We start from the raw sequence: 25,756 nt of genomic DNA on the forward strand, positions 1-25,756 counted from the left end.
CAGGAGAGGCCAGAGGGATGGAGACTGGCATCTCCACCACCACAGCAGTGGAAGGAGCAGGGGCGCCTGCATCAAAAGGGTTTCTTGGTAGACCGTCAAACCTGGCCCGCAGGTCAGCTGTCTCTTGTCTAGATGCAGCCACTTCTAACTGTAAATTAGCTAAAGCAGCTATCACTTCCTCCATGGTAGCCATAAGGTTCAACCCGACCGGGAGGACAATATTCGTGGATCGGGAATTCTGTTGTACCTAGAGTCCTCGGGATCGGTTTGAAGATTATGTTCCACCTCTCAATCGATTCAATGGCTGGAATTGCCGTTATGGCACAGCACATCGAACTGATTAAGTGAGGGATGTTGTGGGGGGGATGTTTAGGAACAAGGAAGGAAAGGAAGGGGACAGCAGGGAGGGAGATCTTGAAAAGACAAAAAGAGAACAAACACTCATGAGTAACTTTCCTTATCTGACATTTCGACATACAGTAATTACCAGTAAACCTAACCTTGACTATATACCTGTAAAGAAAAAGAATCCTTCAGGGGAGAGATAAGTGATGGCGGATGAGGGGCTAGAGGTGTAGCCCTATCTTACTCCTTGAGAACTTCACAGGGATCGAGAGTTAGAATACCACTCCAGATCAATCCCTGTTAATAAAGGAGTTAAAAGACATAGGGGCAGATTTATGAGGCCCTTGCTCCACGTTTACGCCGCTGTTGCGTCACGCAAGGCGGCGTAAACGTGGCGCATCCCTACGAACGATTTACAACGTGACGCATCTAGGCAGATGCGTCACGTTGTAAAGCCCTGCGCCGCTTGTGGGCGTTCCGGCGCAGGGTGGGCGTTCCGGGGCAGGTGCGCCTCGCAAAAGTGGCTGAGTGAAATCTATGAGATTTCACTCAGTCACTTTTAAGCCAATGCTGCGTCAAAAGCCTGCGCCTGCTTGAAGCAGGCGTAGGTCTTGACGCAGCATTGTTAAAATGGGGCACCCCCGAGCCTTGCTGGAGCTGCGTCGCGCTTGCGACGCAGCTCCAGCAATGCGCAACATTTCCGGCACAGATGCGTCACGCATCTGTGCCGTTTTTGCACCATGGTGCGCCACATTATAAATGCGGCGCACCATGGCTGGCGGAGCTGTGGCGCACTGTGGCGCATGTTAACTGGTGCATCCCTGGGGATGCGCCAGTTAACATAAATCTGCCCCATGGGGATTAAACACCATACTTTCAAGACCCCATTCATCGCAATGCAAATAAACAATATGATGACATCCCTGAGTTAACCTCACACAAAAATGATCTCCGTTGTGGTAATGCCCCCTCAGGAATCAAGTACAGGAGCCAAGAACTCTTTGTTCCCCCTCAATGTTTTCGGAAGAACAGAAACAGGAATAGTACTTAGAAGGTTCCGTGGATTACTCTGCATCCACTACCACCGTCGGCCAACAATACCGACCTGGACAAATCCGTAGGACATGGAAGGGGCTAAAACCCCGTAAACCACCAAACACAAACAGCACTCGCGAAGCAACCTCCAATGAATCAAAGAACGCTTCCAGAACTTCGAATGCAAAACTGTCCAGTTGCAAGCACCCTTACCGCACCATTGACGAACCGCTTTGTCCAGATCAGCTCGGACCGGAGGAATTCCCGATGCTGAGCGTTGCTCCCCTTCCTCCTTATGCTTCCGCGATCAAGTCTCCCGATACCGCAAAGGAGCATGGGCGCGGTAGTTCCCCACCGCATTCTGCCGGGAATTGTAGTTCGTAGGCGCAGCGCGATCGTGACATATATGTATATAGGACCATGACACAGCATTGATATGTGGATTTTTGGTTGTTTGTATTTCGTTTAGGTCACATGGCTTCCTGATGATGGCTGTTAGCCGAAATGCACGTAGGATTTTAGAGAAACTTTAGCCATGATATGAATGTTGTTAGGACACAATAACATTTGGTTTCTGTCTTATTGAGTTCAGAAGACACTATATGAATTACTACAACTGTTAAACTTAGGAAATATTTATTGTAATTATTATAAAACCTTTCTTGATATTGAGTAAATAAATGTGTTTAGCAAAGATGGCTGACTTCTGAGTATTATATCGCCATATATTTATTGTTATTGATTTGAATATATCATGCTGATTGTTTAGTTCCAGGTTTTTTCATTCCTTGACTCCTAAATGTTTTTTACAACTGATTTATCTACCCCGATTTAGGAGTTATAGTTGAGGGTTCCTCTTTTTTCTTTACAAACGTTATAAAAAAAACATACGCACAATATAATGGAAGTGCTTTGGTATCGTGGCTCCAACACGAGCTCCCGAGCGTTTGAACAGAAGCTCTTCCATGCCACCGCGAGAAATCACCAGGGAAGCAACAATAAAGGAGGGACAATGCACCAAGAAGCTGTAACAATCACGTTGGGATTCACAGCCAGGAGGAAGCACGAACGCATTTGATGGATAAACAAATGATCAATTAGTGATGTCCCCTGGGCCCTAAAGGAGTGCTAATGACAAGCAATGCACCAATCAAAAGGCAGAATTTCTGAATGGCACAACAAAGAACCACTGGTAATCTGAGGGTGTGCTTTAAGCCCATAATTTGGATGCAATATGTCACACAGCGCAAGCACTGTCCAGGCTCGACCTAAAAAATAACTAAATGGCAAAAATGTGGGGTGGGGGTTGAATGAGAGCTTGCCACCTGTTGGGGGTTTGGCGTCTGTAAGTGGTTGGCTATCCACAGGGTATTGAGTGCAGGACCTGGCTGCAGGTCAAGCCCTACACCCAATTCCCACTGCACATAGCTAAAAGCTGTGTGTGTCGTGAAAGGTTGGCAGCCTAAAGAGGGGGTTGGGCGCAGATCCTTGCCTCAGACCAGCCCCTGTAGCTCAAACACCCACTGCTCACAGCCATAGCTGAGTTCAGCGGGGGAGTTGGGTGCGTATGATCAACAAAACCCCAGAAATTAACTGAAAAAAATAAATGTTAAGTGACATTTTAATTAGGTATGGTCCTGAGATCATAACTTATGTTAAAAACAACCTGCAAATTCACTTGTAAGAATAAAAATGTTAAAGTGACGTTATAGTTCGATGTTGAAATAAGCTAAAAACTAATGTTTACAAAAAAATCGAATTATCCATTAGTGGATAGTGCATTGTCCTCCGAAGAACTAGCCTTTCTCCTCAGTTTTTTTAAGCAGGCTTGGGCTCCAAGTCACAACCTACTCTCAATCAGAAAGCTACAACCCACATCAGGTGCACTCTGCCTTTGAGCAATACTTCCACCCCAAAATGCTGTGATTTGTAAATGGTGCGCAACATTACTTTCAGCTTGCACCATTACAATTGCCTCCAAGGCTTTCGCTATTTCTATGCTATAGCTCTGCATGTGTACACTTAGTAACTCTATGGTATAAATGACTATTGTGTTTTCAGTGAGGTCATCGGTGTAATCATCAATGATGTAATTTGAGATTTCGCCAGTGATGTTATTTAACATGTCTCGAATGATGGTAAATGAGCGGTCATAAGTTATTACAACAATGACCTGGCAGGGTGAATTCTCCACACAATCGTAACAGAGATTCTAGAAACAATAAGTCCAAATGGTGCGCAAGGGATGTGAAGCGACCACTCCATGCTTCCAGACAGGATACAGTAGTGCCCCCCTATCACATTCAGAACTATCCCAAACTCCAATGTCCAAATCACAAATCTCCACAGAGTTGAAATAGACGTGTTCTCCACTTTATTTTTAAGTCTTCATGTGTGTCCAATACATCCAACACGAAAATGTAGCCAAATCGTGTTTCATCTATGATAAGGAAACCACTGACTTCATCAGGGCTAACAATTCTATCACGCACGACCTGAAGTACAGCATACAAATTCAATAACTAATGCCTTCCAATATCCATATCTCCCTTTTCACAGGTCAATTTCTCCAATTAAGATAATTTATATCACCACTGTAATGTTAGGTCACTCACAGAGAGCATGCTGTTACAATGAAGTGCGCACACTCTTGTGAGAGACCTAACACTATGTATGTGATATAAACTATTCTAATTGGAGAAATTGGCTACGATATGGGTTGGTGGCCACAGAGGAAGGTATAGCTATTGGAAGGCACTAGCTATTGAATCTGTATGCTGCACTTCAAGTTGTGTATGGTAGGGGAGCACGTTATAGTTACCTCAGTAAACTAGAACTGGTAAATTCCAGTGTTTTTCTGTTTGTTGAATGTTAGTTGTTGCCTTGTTACCCAACTAGAATGCAAGTACGAAAAGTGAGATGATGAGTCTGTTTCATTTCGGAATTCACTGTCAATTTGTTGACTCATGCTATAGTACTATAACCATGATAGTGGTAATATTAAGCCATTAGGAGTTCATAGAATAATGTTATCAAAAATTGTAACAATATAATTAGGTCGGAGATACGAACAAGCCAAAGTATTTTGTTTATGTTGACCATCACGTGATGTTTTACTTTTCTTTATTACTTGTATTGAAATGCACAAACCTTGCCCGTGATGAAGGAGTAGCTGTACTCCGAAACGCGTAGAACATTCTGTTCTGATTAAAACTGCACCGAAACACGAGGCCACGGCTCCAGTGTTGTTTCTTTCAAAGGATTGTAGAAAGGATCGCGTTGGTGAGACCGTGTTGATATATATATATATCACCTGCCCTTGTGGCCTGAATTATATTGGCAGCACTACCAACGCAGTAAAATTGAGAATTTTAGAGCACATGCGTCCTATTGCCAAGAAAGATTAATCCTACCCTTTAGCCAGGCATTTTGACAGGATGCATAGAAGTAACAGGGATCTGTTATCTTATGTCTGCCTTGATAGTGTACCGGCCAATACCAGGGGGGTGACCGTCTTTTAAAACTTAAACGGCTGGAATCCAGGTATATAATTGATTTACAAAGCAAAAATCCCAACCGTCTCAACATGCACGAAGAGCTATCAGTACATTTGGGCTGAGGACTGTTGTAACCGTCTTCTTGAGACACCTGACCTCACATTACATTATATATATTGACTGTACCTTTAATTAATTTCCCTGTTTGATTATCTTTGATGATATTATGACTGATTTGTAAGAATATTATGTATAGCTATAATTTTACATGAATTTGTGTCATTCTGATGGATATATGAATTATATATTTGAAGCTGTCATCTCAGATGTGCCCATCCAGGGCGAGATACACACTTGAGTGCGGTTATTAGGTAACAGTAGCAGCAGTATTAGGGCTCGACACAAGTATTTCTAATTTTCATTTAAAGTGCTCTTGTGCACATGTCATGTTTATAACTTGTGGTTTCAAGCTGCGATTTCATGTCAGTCGAGAGTAGCTGCCCTCTGTATTATGTACCTAAATCTTTACGCACTCTATTTCTGAAATGACGAAAACGCTTTAGATATGCCCATTGAGGGCGTGATTTGTACTATGTGCACGTATTTGGACTATATTAGCCCATCCAGGGCATCATGAATGTTATGTTCACAATATTTATTGTTGAATTATTGTATACATACATTTGGCCATGCGAACAGTTTTGGGTACTTAAACTCAAGTTGCATGTGTGATCTCTATTTAGTTATCCACATCGTCAAAAGATGGCGGCCACCTTTGACATATGTATTATAGTCCTTCTTTGCACTTTATGATATGAGTGACGTCTTTTAAGACAGACGGGCGCCTCGGCTCTCTGCACAATTTGACAAAGCCCGAAGGCGAAACGCATCGTTGCTGTAAAAGTTCCCGCTCACGTGTGCATCTGGCTGGTGTTTGGAAGCTGCTATATATATATATATATATATATATATATATATATATATATATTCATTCACACACTATATATATTTTTTGTATTCTTTATTGGTGTTTGTAAATACGGATAATAGCATTTATGGAACATCTCATACATTCAACAATCACGGTTTTCCTTTTTCACCCCAACAATTGACAGTGACAATGTCTTTTCTATTATCGCTGCATCAGGAGCCTTTTTCAATATATAGAAGCAGTCCGTACACCCTGATGTACTAAGTGTTGTATCCCCACATGGGGAGTTTGCGTTGATCATCTACTGTCTCCGTACCTAACTGAAAAAAAGCAGTTCAACCCCCACCCCAACGTTCCCCACCCTACGCCCTCCCCTCTCCTGGTCGCTGTGGTCACTGAACAATGCATTTCTCCTGGCCCTCAGTACAGACTAAAATTCTATGAGTTTGAGGGTCGATCCTGGACACCAAATCTTACTCTAGTATCATCCACTTCTCGAGTTCTATACTCAGTGTGTTCCCTGATGTCTATCGTCCTGGGACAGCAACAGATCTAGCCCGTCCAATTCCAACAACATAACCTCCCAATCCATTGTTACGGGATGTTTCCCTTGCCCCTGTTCTTCCTCTCTTCTAAGGGCGACACCCTCCTCCCTGCCCCATTTCACTACATCTCTCTGCCACACTGCCGTGCTAGGGGCCCTGGGGGATTTCCATCTCATTGTCAACACCCTGACTGCCAGGAGGAGAGCCAGGTCTATGAACCTCAGTTTAGCCTTCATTGTTTTAGAGTGTTTGCGGACTCCCACTAGAAAATATAGGGCTCCTTCCTGTATCTGCATGTGTGTAATCTTATGTAGTGTCCTGCATATCTCCGCCCAATATCCCAGCAGCCGCGGGCAAGACCACAGCATGTGGATGAAGCCCGCCTCGTCTTCCACACAGCGCGTGCAACAGTGGGGAGAATCTGGGAACATTCGGTGGATTTTCTCTGGATTCAAATATGCCCTATGGAGCACCATGGCCTGAATAAATTTAAATTTTACGTTACGTGAGACCCGTTTGGGGTGTTCCAGTATCATCTGCCAGGCCTTATCAGTCAGCGTCCTGTGCCCAAACGTCCCTGAGTGTGGTAAGTGGAATCGCTGCGTGTTCCCGAATCCCTGTGTATAGCCAACGCACCAAGTGGCTTCCTGTCCCCATGAGATACATCAGATGCACTAATTCGTGTTGTATAGGTGTGAGTTGTAGTGGCGCCCAGGTGGTCCGAATGTAGTGGGTCACTGTAGCGTGTAATAAATACAGTCTGAGAGGGGCCCCTGTGGTCTGTACAAAGGCATCGTTATCTAGTAGAACTTCATCCCCAAAGAATGCCCCTATCTCCTCTACCCCTGTCTCCACCCAACGGCGCAGTGTGAGTTGTGTGAGCCTACCCTGTAGCGTCAGGATACCTTATAGGGGAATATTCCCTGCATATGCTGTCACTGATGCGGTATATGACAGGGCCTTTCTCCAGCAGATCAAGGGTGTACGCAGGAGTGGGTGGCAGTTCCGAGAAGCTGACTTCTTGGCAGCAGCAGGTTATGTAGGTCCCCCCGGTCCATCCGTTCTGTTGTGAGACTGATCTCATGCAGATTTCTGCCCGCGACCCAGTAGGACAGCCACTGAAGCTGGCTGGCGTAATAGTATCCGCGAAAGTCCGGGACTCCCAGGCCTCCGGCTCTGGTTCCCAGCTGGAGTTTACGGAGACTAATGCGTCTCCGACCGGTCCCCCATATTAGGTTGATCAACATGGTGTTTATTGTGTTAAAAATATGTTGAGGAAGGAGCACAGGCAAGTTTACAAAATAATACAATAGGCGAGGGAGCATGACCATCTAGGAGATCGCTATACGCCCCATGACAGACAGAGGTAATTAGGTCCAGAATCCAATACTACTGGGGAGACCGGTAATAGCTCTTTTTATATTACCATCTATTTGGTCCTCCGGCGTCCTATACACCTGAATCCCTAGATATTTAAAGGTGGTCTGCGCTACCGGGATCTGGTGTGTTCCAAAACGTATTGAAGGGGGGTGAGGTGCTTCCCAGAAATAAAAAACAATTGATTTATCAGGGTTTATGGCTAGACCAGACACTGCCTCGAACCGGCAAAAAATGTCGTAAAGCATCATGTGATCTGCTTCCAGGTCATGGAGATACAACAGAATATCGTCCGCATAGACTGATATCAGGTGGTGTGTCTCCTTTATTGGGATGCCCACTCTATCCATGTGGGTACGAAGGGCAATAGCCAGGGGTTCCAGTGCCAGAACAAATAGGAGCGGGGACAGGGGACAGCCTTGTCGGTTACCCCTGTGCACTGGGTAACATGCCGAGACGTATCGTCCTGTACGTGCTCGAGCTGTGGGGTCAGTGTATAATAAACAAATCCACCTCAGCAAAGGTTCCGGGAATCCAAAGGGCTTCCGGGCTTCAAACATGAAGGTCCACGGCAGGGAATGGAATGCCTGCTTCAAGTCCAGCGCAATGCACCCCACTCGAGTCAGTTCCTGCGGTGAAGCCGTCATCAGCACGTGTAACCGTCTCGTGTTCAGAGATGTACTACGCCCTGGGAGGAATCCACATTGGTCCTGATGTATAAGGGCGGGAAGATGGGATTGAATGCGCAGGGCTATGGCCTTGCTCAGGATCTTATATTCTGTGGAGAGCATGGACAAGGGTCTATAGTTTGCCAACTCCAGTGCGTCTCTGCCCGGTTTAGGTATTGACATTACATGGGCCTGCATAGTCGACACTGGTAAGTGCCCTTCTTCAAACGCCGTCCTATAGATTTTTCCAGGACAGGCACTAGGGTCTCCGCATAAGTCGAATAAAACTCTACGGGGAGCCCGTTCATACCCGGCGTTCTGTTATGGTTGAGATGTTTAATGGCAGCACGTATCTCATGCTGTGTGATGGGGCCCTCAATCGCCTTTTGTGTGTCGGCTGTCAGGGTCGGGAAAGTAAGGTTGCGTAGGAACTCAAGCACCTGTATCGGTTCTTCCAGGCCGGTAGGAGCATATAATGCCCTCAGATGGTTGTGGAATGCCAGATTAATCTCGGATTGTGTGTGCACGTGGACGCAAGACGTGTTGTGTATTTGAGTGATAGCTGGTGGGTCCGGTCGGTCCCGCACTAAACTGGCCAACAGGGTGCCGGATCGGTCCACCTCAGAGTGTTGCCACCGCAGGTACGCGCTATAGTCTATATTTCGTAGTGTCTCTAATACCTCCGCATGATCAATGTATCCTTCCTGTAGTTCTCCCTTTTTCTCGTGATCTACGCTCGCTTCCTGTTCAAGTACCTTCAAGCGGTCCTCCACCTCACGAAGTTTTTTGTGTATCTCCTGTCTAGCTCCTATCCAGCTGGCCTAACGCCGCTCCCCGTACCACCACCTTCATGGCATCCCACACCACCAAATTGGAGGAAGCGGAATCCCAATATTCTTTGAGATAATTTGTTAGAGTGTCTGACAGAGATGTCCTGAAAGGACCATCCTCCAGGAGGAGTGGGTTCAGCCTCCAGGTAGCCACCAGAGTCGGCACCCTGCCCCAGAGAAAAGTAATCGTTAGGGGTCGGTGATCGGAAAAAGTTTTCGCTAAATACTCCGAAACCCCAATCTTCGTGACCAAAGTACGGGAGCACATGAATCGATGTATTCGGGTGTGTAGATTATGTACCGGGGAGTAAAAGGAGTACTCTTTAAATGCAGGGTGTAGTGCACGCCAGGCATCTGTCAACCCCCACCCGTCGGCCCATGCTGTAAATAAATCAGTCAATTTTGCTGCTCCTGTCGCCTGAAGGGGGGGTGTGATCTATCTAGGCCCAGGTCTAGTACAGCATTCCAGTCTCCCCCGAGCACCCAGGGAACTCCGACCCAATCCGAGAGTGCCACCCCCACTGCGTGCAGAAACCTGTCCTGATCAAAGTTCGGGGCATATATACTGCCCAGGACTATCAGTGTACCTTCTAGGGTGCCCTTTACGAAGACAAATCTGCCCTGGTCGTCCACTCTCTTCTCTAGTTCCACAAATAGTGTCCCATGACGAACCCAAATAGTCGCCCCCCTAGAAAAAGCTGAGTATGTAGTAGAATAAATAGTGCCCCGCCATTTTTTTCTCAACTTCTGCGCTTCTGATGTCGTGAGGTGTGATTCCTGCAGGAATGCTACCTGCACCTGGTGTCTGAGGAGGAAGGAATGGATTCAGTGCCGTTTCTGAATTGCCCCTAGACGCCGCACATTTCAGGTAATGAATTTATATATCCCTATAATCTCAGCCATGATCGTACTCATTCAAGTCTAGTGACACCAGTAATCGTATCCAGGAGCCCCATAAAGCTAGCGACCAGGAGAGCATATACCCTGGAACCCCTTGTGGAAACATAACAAACACGGCACAGCGAAGCAACACTGCTGAGCCCAACACAAGAACAAATAACAAATAGGTCGAAAGTCTGGTGCATACGCCATTGGGGGGGTGGCCAAGCACTCGTGCGGTCATTAGGTCGATCTCGTCGGGTGCCGTCGCCTCGACGGTAGTCCAGCCCGGGGGTACTACTCAAGGATATATTTGACGATACTAATGAAAGTCGTCGCTGCGGGAGGGGCGGGCAGTCTATCCCCGCCAGAGTTCATCAGGGTAATCTCCACAATTGCTAGACCCTGTGAATAGGTAGGGTCTCAGGAAGATCCAAATGAGCATGCTGTAATGAGGAACAATCCCCCAACCCCGCATAGATACACAAGCATAGCAGTGTGGTAGGAACCACCAATATTCAGCACATTATAAAGGATACGGTGAGGGACATCAGCATAGGTCCATTCCAATATGAACCGTCTGCCAGGTCAGTTATCCATCAGCTCATCCGCAGCTCGGGGAGTGACCGTAGGGAACAAGACCACACTGTGCTCCGAGACAAAGTGCAGTGTACTGTCATCAGAGTCTGTTGCAATTTTCCCTGTGTCCTCTCGGAATGTACCAATCATTACAGTGCCCCAAGTTGGTCCTTCTTCTGCTGCTCCCGCGACGGGCCCTGCCGGTTCACCTTTTTCCCTGTCTCTGGTGATCTTCTGTCGTCTCGGTCCGATCCTCCTCTCGAGCCACTAGCAGTTGTCTCTTGGGTGGCATCTTGGCTTCCATCAATCCCCATTACCTCCAACCACTCTTCGACGTCTGAGGGGCTCACGAAAAAATTTGTTTTACTTCCGTGTATGACTTTTAAGCGAGCACAGAAAAGAAGTGCTTATTTCACCTTAGCCTTCTGAAGTTTTTTCTTCACCTCCAGATATGACGCTCGCTGTTTTTGCACTATGTTCGTATAGTCCGGGTACAGGGACACTCGTTGGTTCTCGTATCGGATGAGGGACTTTTACGTTCTACGCAGAAGTGTGGTGACATAACCTCCGTCGTGACCTGGTCACGGAACCATTGTTCCATAAAGTCTGCAACACGTGTCCCCTCACATCTTTCTGGCAGACCTATGACTCGTATGTTATTGCGGCGGTTACGCCCTTCCGCATCCTCCACACGATCCATTAGAGAGGTGACCTGCTGCTGTAATTCTTGAATGGAGGTGGAGTGTTCTGTTACCATCAGTATAAGGTCAGCAATGGCGAGTCCCTGGTCTTTTACCTTGTCCACCAGCTTAGTATGGTCAGCCTTTAGGAGAGAAAACTTTGTGGTGAGAGCCCCCAATTGCTGCTCCATGGCTGGTCTGGATTCTCTGATCTCTTTCAGAATGAGGTCTAGTTTGTCCACTTGTGGTGCTCCTAGCAGGGTAGTCTCTGCGGTTCCCGACCGGACTCCGCCATCTCCAGACTCCACCGCGTGATGGGACCAATCTTGCTCTCCTGACCCCTCCATGACTTTTGTACCTTTCCGCACCATGTTGCCCTCTGTGCGGTTCCGCCTTCTCCTCAATACACGGCGGTGGCACAGTGCTCCCACTGGTACAGGGGGCGCTCCCTCGTGTATGTTTTTTTGTGGCGGTCTGCGCTCCAGGGCATTGCCGCCATAAATTGCGGCATTTAAAAAAGCCTATCCTAATATTGCTGGTGGTGTCTGATAGACACCGCCACCATAGAAACCCTTTTTCGCACCGGCCCGCCATCCAAATGAGCCCCTTGGTGTCATTGTAAGCGTCCTGGTCATACAAAAGGCCCAAACCTTGACTTACATTGGATACTCTTGGTGCAATACTAGCTACCGCTGACTGGATATCCCTGCTGCAACAGCGGTCCATACTTTACATATTATGGCAATTTTAAGCTACATTGTGGCTGTCCCTTGCAAAAGTACAATATAGTGTGCATTCTTGGTGACATTATGTTTAATCCTGGAAAAAACTGTGGTCTATCGTTGAAATATTATGGACATTGTTGCTTTTTTTTTCTTACTAAAGTTGCATAACAGTGGGCCCATTGTTGACAAATTGTGGTAATCCTTGACAACATTCTGACCAAACCTCACGTAATAGTGACCTATCCATTCTTGTCATATTGTGGGTGTGGAAACATAATTGTGGCTATCCATTACATAGTGGTTATGCTGGCATCTTTTGCTACTGAACTTCAGAAACCATAATTGGGGTAGAACGCACACAATTCATGTAAAATATTCTTTACATCTAAAAGGCCACAGACCTAATTTACAACTTTGCTTGCAGAGGCATTCTTTATCACTGATTTTGCCCCAGTATCCTTCCCTCTACATCCCCCATCACCTATACACAGGAGGCCCCCAGCTCATAAGAAACAACCACTGCCAGGCTAGTTACACCCATGATTAAAGACTACCAGCCAATAGCATTAGCCTTAGTGCAGCGATTTTGACTGATGTCTCGCCTTGAAAAAAAGAAATATTGTGTGCACCGCCTATTCACAACACGATCTGGGGCCATAAATGGAGACATCTCATGTATTACCAGTATTTACCCTGAATTCTTACCCTATTTTCAGTGTTGATTTGGGATTATCAGCAGCAGCAGATCTATGATGTGCACTTTGATTTAACAGATCAGAAAAACTAGTCAATACAATGTCTGCTACTGCATGAAAAAGCATGTTTAGAAAGCCTGCGAGCATCAATCGAGCCGGCAAACACTTTCAGCCTCACTCAATATCATCAAGGTACACAGAGGTGGAGTTAAGAACAGTGAATCCATATATAAATGTATATACTTGCCTTCAGGATATAGTGCTATTCGATATTTCGACCTTGATATTTAAAACACACTATTCTTGAAGTTTCCCCACACTTTGAAGATTCCTTTCTTTTAAGCAGATCTCATGTGCCAAGGGTGTATTTACACCCGTGGTACATTATCAAATAATGAATGAAATATGGAGCATATGTTCAGAGCCTTCTCACAAGTTCAGGCCACACACAGCACAACTCCCTAACAGTTTACACAGATCCAAGGGCTCTGGCTTTAGAAAACAAATCTATTTATCAGGGAACGTGTTAGCTTTAAATTGCAGATATATTCTCCCAGTTTTACTGATACTACTACATGTGTTATTTCTCCCAGTTTCACAGATACTACAGGTGTTAGCATTTTGTCGTTCAAGTAGAAAATCTATTGGGAAAGCAGCCCTCTGTCCGCGACTGCCCGAGTTTGTAAAGTCTCACCAGTAGTCCTCTTAGTGAGTGGAAATCACGCTAGAGGATGCCACATTGCGCTCACTAGCTCGCATTCTGAAAGCCTTACGTTCTTCCCGATGTCATTGCGTCGCTCGAACAGACAGAAACTCCATGTTACAATAGTAACACAGAGCCACCAAAATTCTTCATTTCAGCTCACGGAATAAAAATTCCACCCAGGCCTACCCAAAACAAGATAACCGCACCTCAGTGGTCATCACGCAATACATGGAAATACTTCCCACATAGGATCAAACCAAAGACAGCACCCTTCCAATCATATGCCTTACATGGTGTACAGTGTCTACCCATGCAGGCAAGTGTTCAGTGCCACTGCCCCACATAGGGGAAGCAAGCTCTGTATAAATATTATTAAAAAAATACAATCTCTTACTTGATGAGCTTCCAAGACCTGAATGAAAGGGCGCCCTCAACCAGTAAGGCATTAGTCTATTGGTAACAAATTTGAACGACACAATAAATGCATAAAATGCATTCTGCCTCATTGTGCGCCTTTAGTGGTTTCCATAGCAGTAGCGTAGCAATGATGCCATGGTGCCTGGTGCAAGCAAGGAAAAAGACACCTTTAACTGCTGTTCTTATAGTAAAATACCGCACTGGCAGGGTTCAAGGTGCCCGGTGCCACTGCACCTATTGCACCAATGGTAGGTACGCCCTAGTTCTGCGGTCCTGGCCGCCGTCACTAATGTAGCGTAAATGGCGTCTATTTTTAGAGAACATGGGAATCTTCAGGTCACGCATTTTCAGTAAAGCGCAGTCGGTTCACGAGCTGCTCTGGGCCCGCGGGGTGAGATGCGCCTGGGGCCCACTCGAGGACGGACCTTGCCCTGGCGCTGAAGGAATGCAGCCGGCCTTGAGAGGCACTTCGCAGTGAGAATTTTTTCCATTTCTAGCAGAGAACAGGCTGGGCTGGGCAAAGTCTGCAAATAAAGGGCACTCTCGCATCCCTGTGAATTTCGCCTTCCCTGTGTGAGTGGGCTGGGCGCCAAGAGGCGCTCCCCGCTGTCCTCTTTACACTTTTACTTCCCGAGGCAGGAGGCAGCTGCAGGGCTTTCTGTTCCCGCTGTTCAGGTCCACCTTCGGTGCGGCCATGAGTGACTTGCCGACCTCAGTCGAGGAGAGCAGCGCGCCCCCAGGAGGTGAGTCTGTGCGCGTGCCCGTGTGCTAGTCCCAGTGAAAGGGTCCTGTGGCGAATGCCATGACGTCACTACCGTTCTCAAAGCCCACACTTAGGGCATATGTCTGATGTCTGTGGGCGTCGGCTGATGAGGGTGTATTGATTGTGTGAAGAGGACAGAATGCGTTCCAGAATGCGGTTATAAATTCATTAATGCACATTTCACTCAGAAGCCCAACATTTCACAGATCTCGTGGCAGACAGACACCTCGACTCCAGTTGCCATGTTTTCATTGTATGCACGGATTCATTATGATTTCCTGTAACGCAGGGGAGGACTTCCGGGCCTGTTTGAGGGCGATGCGGCCAGTGCAGCTGACTCTGTGTTTAAAAATAACTCTATGAGGTTTAAAAGCACATGAACTTTCTTGTGTGTCCAGCATTTTCAAGCAACAATAAAAATGTCAAGGTAACTCTTGTGATTAATGTTACTGCTGGAGAATGGTCTGAATATTGCCTAGTGGCAGTTTTGACACATCATACTGTAGCACGTGTGAGTAAACTAGGAGAACTGCTCTAAAAAACTGAAATGTATTTGACAGAGGGTCTACAGAGAGATGAGGGTCACTGTTGGAGAGTGGTAGTGAGGGAATTAGTTTAGAAGGAGGTCATGGGGGGGGGGGGGGGGGGCGCCAAGAAAGACTCTCACACCAGGCGCCACCTGCGCTGTAGAACTTAATACGTGCCAGACTGCTGAATGTGTCTAGTATTACTTCAGGGTGCCAGACAATAACAACCCTTTGAAGGTTATATTTTTCCAAATCGTATTTTATTTCTTACTGTTTGGAGTTTTTGGAATAAAAGGAGCGGCGCACCTCTTATACTTAGTGCAGTTCCTGTAGCAGCTTCCTTCCCTCACAGTGGGTACGCCTTCTGATCATCTTACTATGTATGACAAAGGCCGACCCGGCAGGGATTATATTCGGAAAGTCTATGGTGACTACGCATCAGATTTGTCACAGTGGATGTGGGTGGAACGAATGAAGGAGATATTGCAAAATAGAAAGCACTATTTCCAACCGGTAATGCAGCAGAAAAAAACAGAAAGCCCCAATGTGCCTTTTGCTTATCACATTAGTTTATTTAATTACTTTTGCCCTATTGTTTTATGCAATGTTGCTACTTCATATGGTCCCTAGGGAAATCTGGGTGGAGCACTTACCAGCAAAGTACGGTGAGAATGGGAACGGATGTGCCTAAAATATTTACTGATTAAGAAAACAGGCATGACGCGGTGCAGTCTGCCATATGTAAGGCAGCCCTGCATATCACTCCGAGCATTCAGACTGGCTCTTAAGTCAGTGTTTAACAGCTTCACAAAGTAAAATGGATACCGCATATGTAAGCAGGCCTCGAACAGGAGAGTGGGGAAGGATAGCAAAGGTCCAAGGGTTTCAAGGCTTTAGACAACACTTGATTAAGTATGATTTGTTGGTTGGCGGAGGCACACTCGAAGCTCTGGACCTCTTGGCTTCAGGTTAGAAAGACAGGTTAGAAAAGTTGTGAGTGTGGTCTCCACATAGAAATAGTTCAATTAGCCAGGATTAATATCCGTTTTTTTCGCTCATAGTATGGAGGACAGAGACATTTCTGTTTGCAGAAAGAGTTTCTTTATTTTAATTCACACAGCAAAGACAGCCGACACGTGTTTCGCCCCCTCTTGGCGATTTGCGCCGGGGCTTTCTCAAGGCTAGATATGATAAGTCTCATAGAAAATCCAATTCAAGGTGAGTACAGTGTCCAATATATAAAAAATATAAGTCTTCAATAGTAAAAGAGTTCAGGTGGGAGTCCCAGATGGACCGCAGAGCCAGCTTTCAGTAGTTTGTGAGACGAGGCAACTTCGAACGATCAGATGTCGTTATCTGAGTCTTATATGGATGAATCTAAATGGTCTAATAGTTGCCGCCGAGTATTACGTGTTAAAATTGAAGGTTGCCGTTTTGACCTCCGTCGCTGAGCCCATTTGGAGCCAGGACTATCCAGACGGAAGACTGCCTACACCGTTGTTTCATTATCTAAGGACAACACCGTCGACGGAGGTCAAAACGGCAACCTTCAATTTTAACACGTAATACTCGGCGGCAACTATTAGACCATTTAGATTCATCCATATAAGACTCAGATAACGACATCTGATCGTTCGAACAGGAGAGTGGGCCTGCCTTGTATAGCAACAGCAAGTGCACACCACGGACCACCTCCCTTGACAAGCCCCATCAAAGGCAGCCACGGCCAACATAAAACAGCTAAAACAGCGGTTTCAACTGCAGCCTTTGCTCCGGAGCCAGTTCTGGGGCGGTATATGACATTTTAGACAATTTCAGTATTTTTTAAGGTGCTCTCGCTAACTTTGCGAGATTAGTTGTGCACTTTACGTTGTGATGAAGCTCCAGTACTGTGAATTGTACTGTATAAATCGCCAGTATAAACGCATAAATAAAGATCTTCAAGCCATGAAATTGCTGTGATGTAGTCAAAATGAATCTGAAATGCTCTCTAATGAAACGTCCTCGTGAACATGTTTCCTGATGGAATTCTGGGGATCAGGGCAGTGTGGGTTTTATGGAAGCACAGCCCCAGGTGCAGCAAACATGGACGCTGGGGTGAAAAGGTGGCAGGCGAATCAGCTAAATACCAACCACACGTCAAGTTAGCACAGTAATACCTCTTCAGCCAGTGACTGTAGGATTCCTAGCATATTTTGCCCCACTCCTCCTCCCTCTGGTGTACAGCATTGCTAGAACAATGGTGTTGTAACCTACGTTGTTTGGAAGCAGAATGCATTCTATAATTCGTAAGTTCTCCTGCTGTGCATTATTGCCCAATCTAGTGGTTGGGTCTGGAATTCGTCAGTATACTAGGCGTCCTTCTCTCTCTTTCTCTTTTGTGTGTATTTTGGGCTCTGGCCTATGTCACACTGCGTCAGCAGTGTGGGCGGAGCCCAAGAGTCCTGTAGTTAGCGTTTCCGAACAGCTACCTAAAAATTCCTGGCTGCTCGTGATTTTTAGTCCTTTATTTTTGCGAGCTACATTTCAATTGGCCTTCTGGTGCGTGTCTTTTTGGAAGAGAGCACGCAATAGGCCATAGGCTGTTGAGTTGCTCCACTTCCTGCATATTCCGTGCAGACACGAGCAGCAGAAGGGCATAAATCTTCAATTACCAGCTGTCATGGCTCGCGGTAATTGAAGACAGATGCTGGGCGCGCAAGACAGATGGTGGGCGCGCGTGAACTAGTCTCGAATTTTTTTTCTCTGCTCTCACTGAAACCACGTCAGCCCCACAGAGTAAACACCATTCCTCGCACGAGCAGCACTGCACGTTCGCCTCTCTTGCGCTCCCTTGCCCCCGCTCCTCTGTGGTGCGCGCGCACCACTCGTTTTGCTTTGTTATTGTTTCCATCTATTCCCAAATTACGCCGTCTTGAAGTGGATATAGTGCACGCACTAAATTGGAGAATGTACAAAAATACTTGCTTTTCACAGTTCTGGAATGAATCTCGTTACGCGCAGTGGCTTTAGTGGTGCAAGTTTTTCGTTTTGGGAATTCGTTATACTGTAGAGTGTGCACACAGTCCCGCTGCGGCCGACACATTGTTTCTTTACAGTGCCCTTTTGTGTCAGGCCGCTTGAGCGCCGCAGCACCTGCTTTGTGCTCGGACTCCCCACACAAGCAGCCGGTGGCCCCCCTACCCCCCCCCACCCCCTAAGCTGCATATCTAAGGAGCTTGGGCGTTCGCTCTATTATTCTAAACCCCTGTTAAAGTTTACTTTCTTTCTAACAGTATTGTTAATTACCACCCGAGAGGGCATGGGTAATGCACTGGAAATGTATAATAAAAATACCTGTTTTTACATCTCTGAAATAAATATGGTTATGCACAGTGGCTTTAGTGGTGGGATTTTTTTGTTTGGGAAATTCGTAATACTGTTGAGTGTGCACAGTCCCGCTGCGGCTGACACTCCCTTTTTTTACAGTGCCCATTTGTGTCAGCCCGTTCGAGCGCTGCAGCGCCTGCTTTGTGGTCAGATTCCTTACACAAACAGTCGGTGGATGCCCCCGCACCCCCTGCCGCATATCTAAGGAGTTTGGGGCGTTCACTCTATTATTTTAAACCCCACTAAACTTTACTTTCTTTCTAACGCAATTATTAATTACGACCCGAGAGGGCAGGGGTAATGCACTGGAAAGTGACGGTATTATTCCATGTTTGTGATGACAATTGTAGTTTATAAGACAATGTCGAGTACATCTTGAAAAGTCACGATTATTTAGTGGGAGGCGTGTGCATGTTCTAGCTTCTTGGGAAATGTTAGCGTTCGTGTGCTAGTGGTGTCTGTAACGTGCAGCAGTGTTATTCTATACTTAATAATAAGCATGTGTATCTAATTAGCACGTGTTTGCTTTGATGTTGTGCTCGCTGCAAATGCATACATTATAGGCATTACAAGTAAATTAATAGGAAAAAAACAGCAAAGTGGACATGCAGTAGATGAAAAAGAATGTATGATATAGAAATTCTCTAAGGATCGCATACAAGCATTGCTTAGATACATTGCGTGTGTGTGTATCACTGTGTACCAGAGTGCAGAGTGAGTGCAGAATGACTGTAGAGTTAGAGTGAGTAACTGCAGAGTGTGAGTGAGTGCAGAATGTTTGCAAAATGAGTGCAGAGTAACAGTGAGTGCAGAGTGAGTGCAGAGTGCTGAGTGCAGAGTGAGTGCAGAGTGAGTGCAGGGGCAGAGTGAGTGCAGTTGCAAAGTGAGTGCAGGGTGAGTGCAGGTGCACAGTCAGTTAGTGCAGGTGCAGAGTGCACAGAGAGTGGGTGCAGAAAGAGTGAATGCAGAGTACAGAGTGAGTGCAGAGTGAGTTCAAAGTGAGTGCAGGTGCAGAGTCAGTGCACAGTGAGTGCAGGTGCAGAGTGAGTGCAGAGTGAGTGCAAAATGAGTGTCAGTGCAGAGTGCATGTAGAGTGAGTGCAAGTGCAGAGTGAGTGCAAAGTGAGTGCAGGTGCAGAGTGAGTGCAGAGTGAGTGCAAGTGCAGAATGACTGCAGAGTGAGTGTGACTGCAGAGTGACTGCAGCGTGAGTGTGACGGCAGAGTGACTGCAGAGTGAGTGTGATTGGAGAGTGAGTGTACAGTGAGTGCAGGTGCAGAGTGAGTGCAGGTACAGAGTGAGTGCAGAGTGAGTGCGAGTGCAGAATGACTGCAGAGTGAGTGTGACTGCAGAGTGACTGCATTGTGAGCGTGACTGCAGAGTGACTGCAGAGTGACTACAGAGTGAGTGTGACTGGAGAGTGACTGCAGAGTGAGTGTGACTGCAGAGTGCCTGCAGAGTGACTGCAGAGTGAGTGTGACTGCTGAGTAACAGTGACTGCAGAGTGACAGTGACTGCAGTGTGTGAGTGTGCAAGGTAAACAGTGTGTGAGTGTGCAGGGTGAACAGTGTGTAAGTGTGCAGGGTGCACAGTGTGTGGGTGTACAGGATGAACAGTGTAAACTATGCAGGGTGATCAGTGAGTGTGCAGGGAGAGCAGTGTATGAGTGTGTAGGTGCACTGTGTGAGTGCAGGAGACGAACACTCAAACTAAGTCCACCACCCACAAACATAAGACCCCATACGAAACACCACACACACATACATCACACACACATACCACACTCACACACACCACACACACACCAGCCTCTCACCACCACACACTCATCACCACTCACCACCACACGCTCACCACTGCACACTCACCACCACACACTCACCACCACATACTCACCACCACACACTCACCACTACACACACAACCACACACCACCAGCCATCAGTGCACGCTTTCACCAGGCGCAAACACCACCAGCCATCAATGTACGCTTTCATCAAGCACAAACACCACCAGGCGTCAGTGCAAGCTTCCACCACACACACAACACCAAATGTCAGTGCATGCTTTCACCAAACACACACACACCACCAGCCATCAGTGCACACTTTCACCAGTCACACACAACACCAGCCGTCAGTGCATGCTTTCACTAAGCGCACTCGCCACCAGCTGTCAGTGCACCCTTTCACCAAGCACACTCACCACCAGCCATCTGTGCACGCTTTTAACAAGCACACACACCACCAGCCATCAGTGCACAATTTCTACAGGCACACACACCACCACCCATCAGTGCACACATCAATTGTTAACACATCCACAATTAACTATTGTAGCAATCGCAATATGATGCCCTTTACTTTTAAACATATTCATCTAACGTGCAGCATGCCACCATTCCTACTATTCCAATCCAACACACATTTTCCACTACACACCACATGCATACACTCCATAACACATGGCTAAAACACATTGCCATTTACAATTCCATTAGCTCTAACTCAAAAAAATCCGAGACCTATTGCATTTCTAATGCTTGTTTTGTTTTTGAGCATCGACGATCCCACCATTTGGTGTCTCAGCCAGCCTTTCCTGATGTCACACGCCCTTCCTAGAAGCTCCCACGTGTGGTCGTCATCTTCAGATTCTTTTTTTCCACCTTTGGGTCTGGAAGCATAGCTGAAGACTCTCCAATCTGTGAAAATAAGAAGTTTGGACAAAGTTTCATCTACACAAGACCAAAGAAGACCACTGAAAAGAGATACTGGAGAAAATTTAGTTTGATCATATACGTTGGGACCATATCATAGAATACCCAGACCGGAGGCCCCTTGTTCCACGTAAAATGGACAACACACTTTTCCAATTCAGCCTGAAGTGCCACCACAAATTCACCAGAAGGACAACTATCAAGTGTGTAATGTTTGCCTACCACTTGACCACAAGAACGAGGAATGTGAGGCCTGTGTGGATTTGAAGCCGAAGAGACTGTTGGCAAGGGACAAACCGAGGCAAGCACAGTACACCATGCAGGGCCAGAAGAAGTCTCCATCATTGAAAGTCCTGGGCTTGTTGAGCGAAGACGAGGAAAAAATTACTGAATAAGCAGAAGCAGAAGGCTTGGATGGCAAGATGAGATTTGTCTATGTTGTATTGTATTGTATTGTATGAAGGTTTTATACCGCGCATACTGTCACCCTACGGGTATCCTGGCGCTTTAGATTTTACAATATCAGACTCAGATGAAGAAGAATCATGGGCGCAGAGAAGCACTAACAAGTCGGCGGGAAGAGCCGAGTTTTCAGGCTGCGCCTGAAACTCATAAGGGACTGACTCCGTCTGATGCTCAGGGGAAGTTCATTCCACAAGCGCGCCGCAACCACTCGGAAGGCCCTGCGCCCCAGCCTAGCCCGCTTGACTCTTGGGACTTCCAGTAGACCTGCACCAGCCGATCGGAGTTGTCTCTGTGCCCGGTACCAGGAGAAACACCCCTGCAGCGGGACTGGGCCTTGTTCATGCGTTGCTTTGAATACCATGCACAGAGACTTGAATAGTACCCTCTCCTTGATCGGCAGCCGGTGCAGATCCCGTAGGGCTTGGTGTGATGAGGCACGGCGATTTCTTTTTAGTGCCAGCTTTGCCGCTGCCGACTGCACTCTCTGCAGCCTGTCAATGACAAACTGAGGCGCCCCCAGATATAACGAGTTGCAATAGTCCAGCCTGCTCTGGACAATGCTCCTCACCACCAGCGACCGTTTGTCGTCTGGCAGGATCGGGAGGAGCCGGCGTAGCATCCGTAGGAGACCGAAACACACACCAGCTATCCTATTGGCCTGTGACTCCATTTGTAGATTTTTATCAAGCAAGACCCCTAGATTTCTTAAAGTGTCAGATGGGGGCACTGACTCCTCCTCCGGGGTAAGTCTAAATTCCCTCGGTAGGTGCTTAGTTAATCCTGCTGGGGCACAGTACAGTACTTCTGTTTTCTCCCCATTGAACTGTAAGGAGTTCTTCCTGAGCCACCTGGCTGTAGGCGCATACATTCTGGAAAGGGGCGACCAACTCGGTCCCCCCGAACGTATGGCCGAGTGCCTCGATCCCCCCGGGAAGCCATTTTTGGGCGGGAGGCGCGTCTCAGCTGGTATGCCCGAAGCGGCGTAGCTGGGGCGCGCTCGTTCCCGCCCTAGAGTGGGCTGGCCTAGACACCGACGCAGCCAGCCACGCCCTCAGGGCAGGCAGGGGCGGGTATACGCCCGCCCTGAAGACGGATAAAAAGGGACGCAAGACCAGAAGACATCCTCTTGTTCTTGTGCTCTGAAGCTGCACCTCCTCGCTGCACGTGAGCTCGGGACAGAACGAAGAGCCAATTTTGAGCGTTTTAATCTCTCTCTTTGTCTTTTAGGTACTTCGTCTGAAAAGATGCCCAAGAAAGGCGCGAAGAGAATGTCGACTGACCAGTTGGTTCGGGCCCTCATGAAGGACATGTCCGAAATTAAGAAGCGGTTGGCGGAGCGAGACGGCGAGGAGGGATCGGGGCGTCCACCGGCCGGAGGGAAGCCAAAGAGGCCGAGAAGGGGGCCGGTCGGGGGAGACGTCCCGGTTCCCTGTTCCCCGCTCGAGGCGCCAGCCCCGGTACCGGCCCCGGTACCGGAGGAGGGGAATCCGATTCCCGTAGTAGTCACCCCGACGTCTGCCGAGGATATGCCTCCCGAGTTGGCGGCACAGTTAGCAGCATGGTTGGGGGACGGTAATGGGGGCGCCATGGCTACCGAAGCGCAAGCACTCATAAAGCAGTTGCGCGAGAAACGTGATACAGCCAAGGTGCCCGCGCCGGATGCGGCGATAGACAAGCCACGAGGGACGGAAGCAGCGTCCGGTGCAGGTAAGCGGCCATTGCCGATCGCGAGGGATGAGTCAACACCCTCTCGTAGAGAAAAATTGGGGCAACATGTTCCTTTGGCTATAAAGGAAAAGATTTGGGCTGGGGAATACGTAAACATTTTCGCCTTGCTTGTCGATCATTATGAAGTTGAAACTGTTAAGAGTCAGAAGGATCTGATGCATCCGAGTGTTTGGCGCGCAAAAATGGCCGCCTTTAAAGTGAATGAGAATATTGGCAATTGGGGCAATGCATGGGGAATTTTTACGTCTATTTTGGGGGAACGTAGGCCTGAATTGCTCCCCGAGTTTCCAGTATATCAGTCACGAATTATGGGGTACTCGATATCGCACCAAGGTAACCAATGGTTCTGTTATGACAACCTGTTCAGGAAAGCAATGGAGCATAACAAAAGTTTGACCTGGGACTGTTATGATTCTTTGACATGGGATAAAATGAAAGAGTCCGGGATGTTGAAAACACCGTTGGTGGGGAGTACTGTGGGTGAGTTCTCCCGCCAATATGGTGGGACGCCCTTTCGGTCGGGTACGGGTACCGACGATTATCCGAGGCCCGCCGGCAATGCAGGGAAGAAGGGTTTCTGCTTCAATTTCAACAAAGGTAAATGTACTAGGCCCCCGGGATCGTGTAAGTTCAAGCACGAATGTAGTGGTTGCGGGGCACCCCATCCTGAGTCCTCGTGCAGAGCCAGAACGGGTGAGAATGGGGGTAGAGGAGGCGCCAAACAGGTCTAATGTAGTCCGAGGGGCGCCTTTACCAACCCCGATTGATACCTTGGCGATGATTCCCTGGCTCAGCGAATACCCAGATCGTACTTCTGCTGGGGTGCTGCGGAACGGTTTTTCATATGGTTTCCGCATCCCGGTGGGGGACTTTCAGGGTGTCGGGACGTGCAAAAATCAACTTTCCGTCTTGCAGCATTCGACTGTAGTGCAGGATAAGATCCGGAAAGAGGTTATCCGAGGTCGGGTTGCCGGCCCGTTTAGTGTTCCCCCGGTACAGAATTTTGTCTGTTCTCCTTTAGGGGTGGTCCCCAAGAAGGACCCAGGTGAGTTTCGTTTGATCCATAATTTATCAGCTCCTCATGGCCTTTCTGTGAACGATGCAATTGATCCAGAGGTATGTTCGGTGCGGTACGCATCATTCGATGAGGCCGTAGCCATTTTGAATCGCCTGGGGCCCGGGACGCTGATGGCGAAATCAGATATCGAGTCAGCGTTCCGTTTGCTCCCGGTACACCCGGACGACCAACGTCTTCTGGGATTCATGTTTCAAGGTTCGTATTACATGGATAGGTGTATGCCGATGGGCTGCTCTATATCTTGTGCATATTTCGAGAAATTCAGTAGTTTTCTTCAATGGGTTTACACGAAGGAAACGGGTTTTCGAAATGTGATGCATTACCTTGATGACTTTCTGTTCCTTGGGGCCGCTGGGGAGGACGAATGTGCCCGGGCCTTGACTGAATTTTGTGTATTAATGGATCGATTTGGCGTGCCATTGGCACCAGGTAAAACTGTGGGTCCCACGACTTGCCTCGAGTTTCTGGGGATCGAGTTGGACTCTAGTGAGGGTTGTTTTCGTTTACCAGCTGCCAAAGTGTCGAAATTCAGGGCAGCCCTGCAAATATGTATAAATGCATCTAAAGTTACGCTGCATCAATTGCAGCAATTGGTGGGGAAGTTGAATTTTGCCCTGAGGGTGATCCCAATGGCCCGCCCCTTTTCCCGTTCAATTGCCCAGGCGATGGTTGGCCTAAAAGAGGGTCATCATCGCACGAGACTATCGGCCGAGGTCCGCCAAGACATGCGAGTTTGGTTAGCATTTTTGGCGGATTTCAATGGTCGAGTCGTCTGGAACAAACCGGCCTTGTCCTCTGAGGAGCTGGGTCTATGGACGGATTCAGCGGGAAGCATGGGTTTCGGCGCCATCTTCGGCACAAAATGGTCGGCACAAAGGTGGCCAACATGGTGGCATGAAGAGGGGCTGACGAGTAATATTGCTTTCCTTGAACTGTTTCCCATTTTGGTGGCCCTCAGAACCTGGCCCGATGGATTCAAAAATCACTCTGTCATATTTTGGTCTGACAATATGACCGTTGTAGAATGCATCAATAGTCAGGCAGCACGTTGTAGAATGATTTTAAGGCTGCTTAAAGAAATTGTCTTACTGTGTATGCAACTGAACGTGGTATTCAGAGCAAAACATGTCCCAGGGGTGATGAATCAGGCTGCTGATGCACTCTCTTGTTTTCAAATGCAGGCTTTCTCGGGTTTCCTTCCCT

The 25,756-nt window shown here is 47.5% G+C and overlaps 1 protein-coding gene across 2 annotated transcripts in view; it reads left to right on the top strand.

Annotated features, from left to right (window-relative positions):
• Positions 1–25,756, top strand: part of INPP5B (inositol polyphosphate-5-phosphatase B) — a 783,203-nt gene that overhangs the window by 137,825 nt on the left and 619,622 nt on the right. Inside the window, exon 1 of one of the 2 annotated variants that reach the window (XM_086956441.1) lies at positions 14,346–14,652. The exons of the other annotated variant lie outside the window; for it this stretch is intronic. Coding sequence (XP_086812567.1) covers positions 14,604–14,652 — 49 coding nt within the window. The 5' untranslated portion in view covers positions 14,346–14,603. Of the gene's footprint in view, positions 1–14,345; positions 14,653–25,756 lie in introns of those variants that run through there. 2 annotated transcript variants of the gene reach the window in all.

This window comes from Lissotriton vulgaris, chromosome 2_1 (genome assembly GCF_964263255.1).
Source record: "Lissotriton vulgaris chromosome 2_1, aLisVul1.2, whole genome shotgun sequence".
NCBI classification, from domain to species: Eukaryota; Metazoa; Chordata; class Amphibia; order Caudata; family Salamandridae; genus Lissotriton; species Lissotriton vulgaris.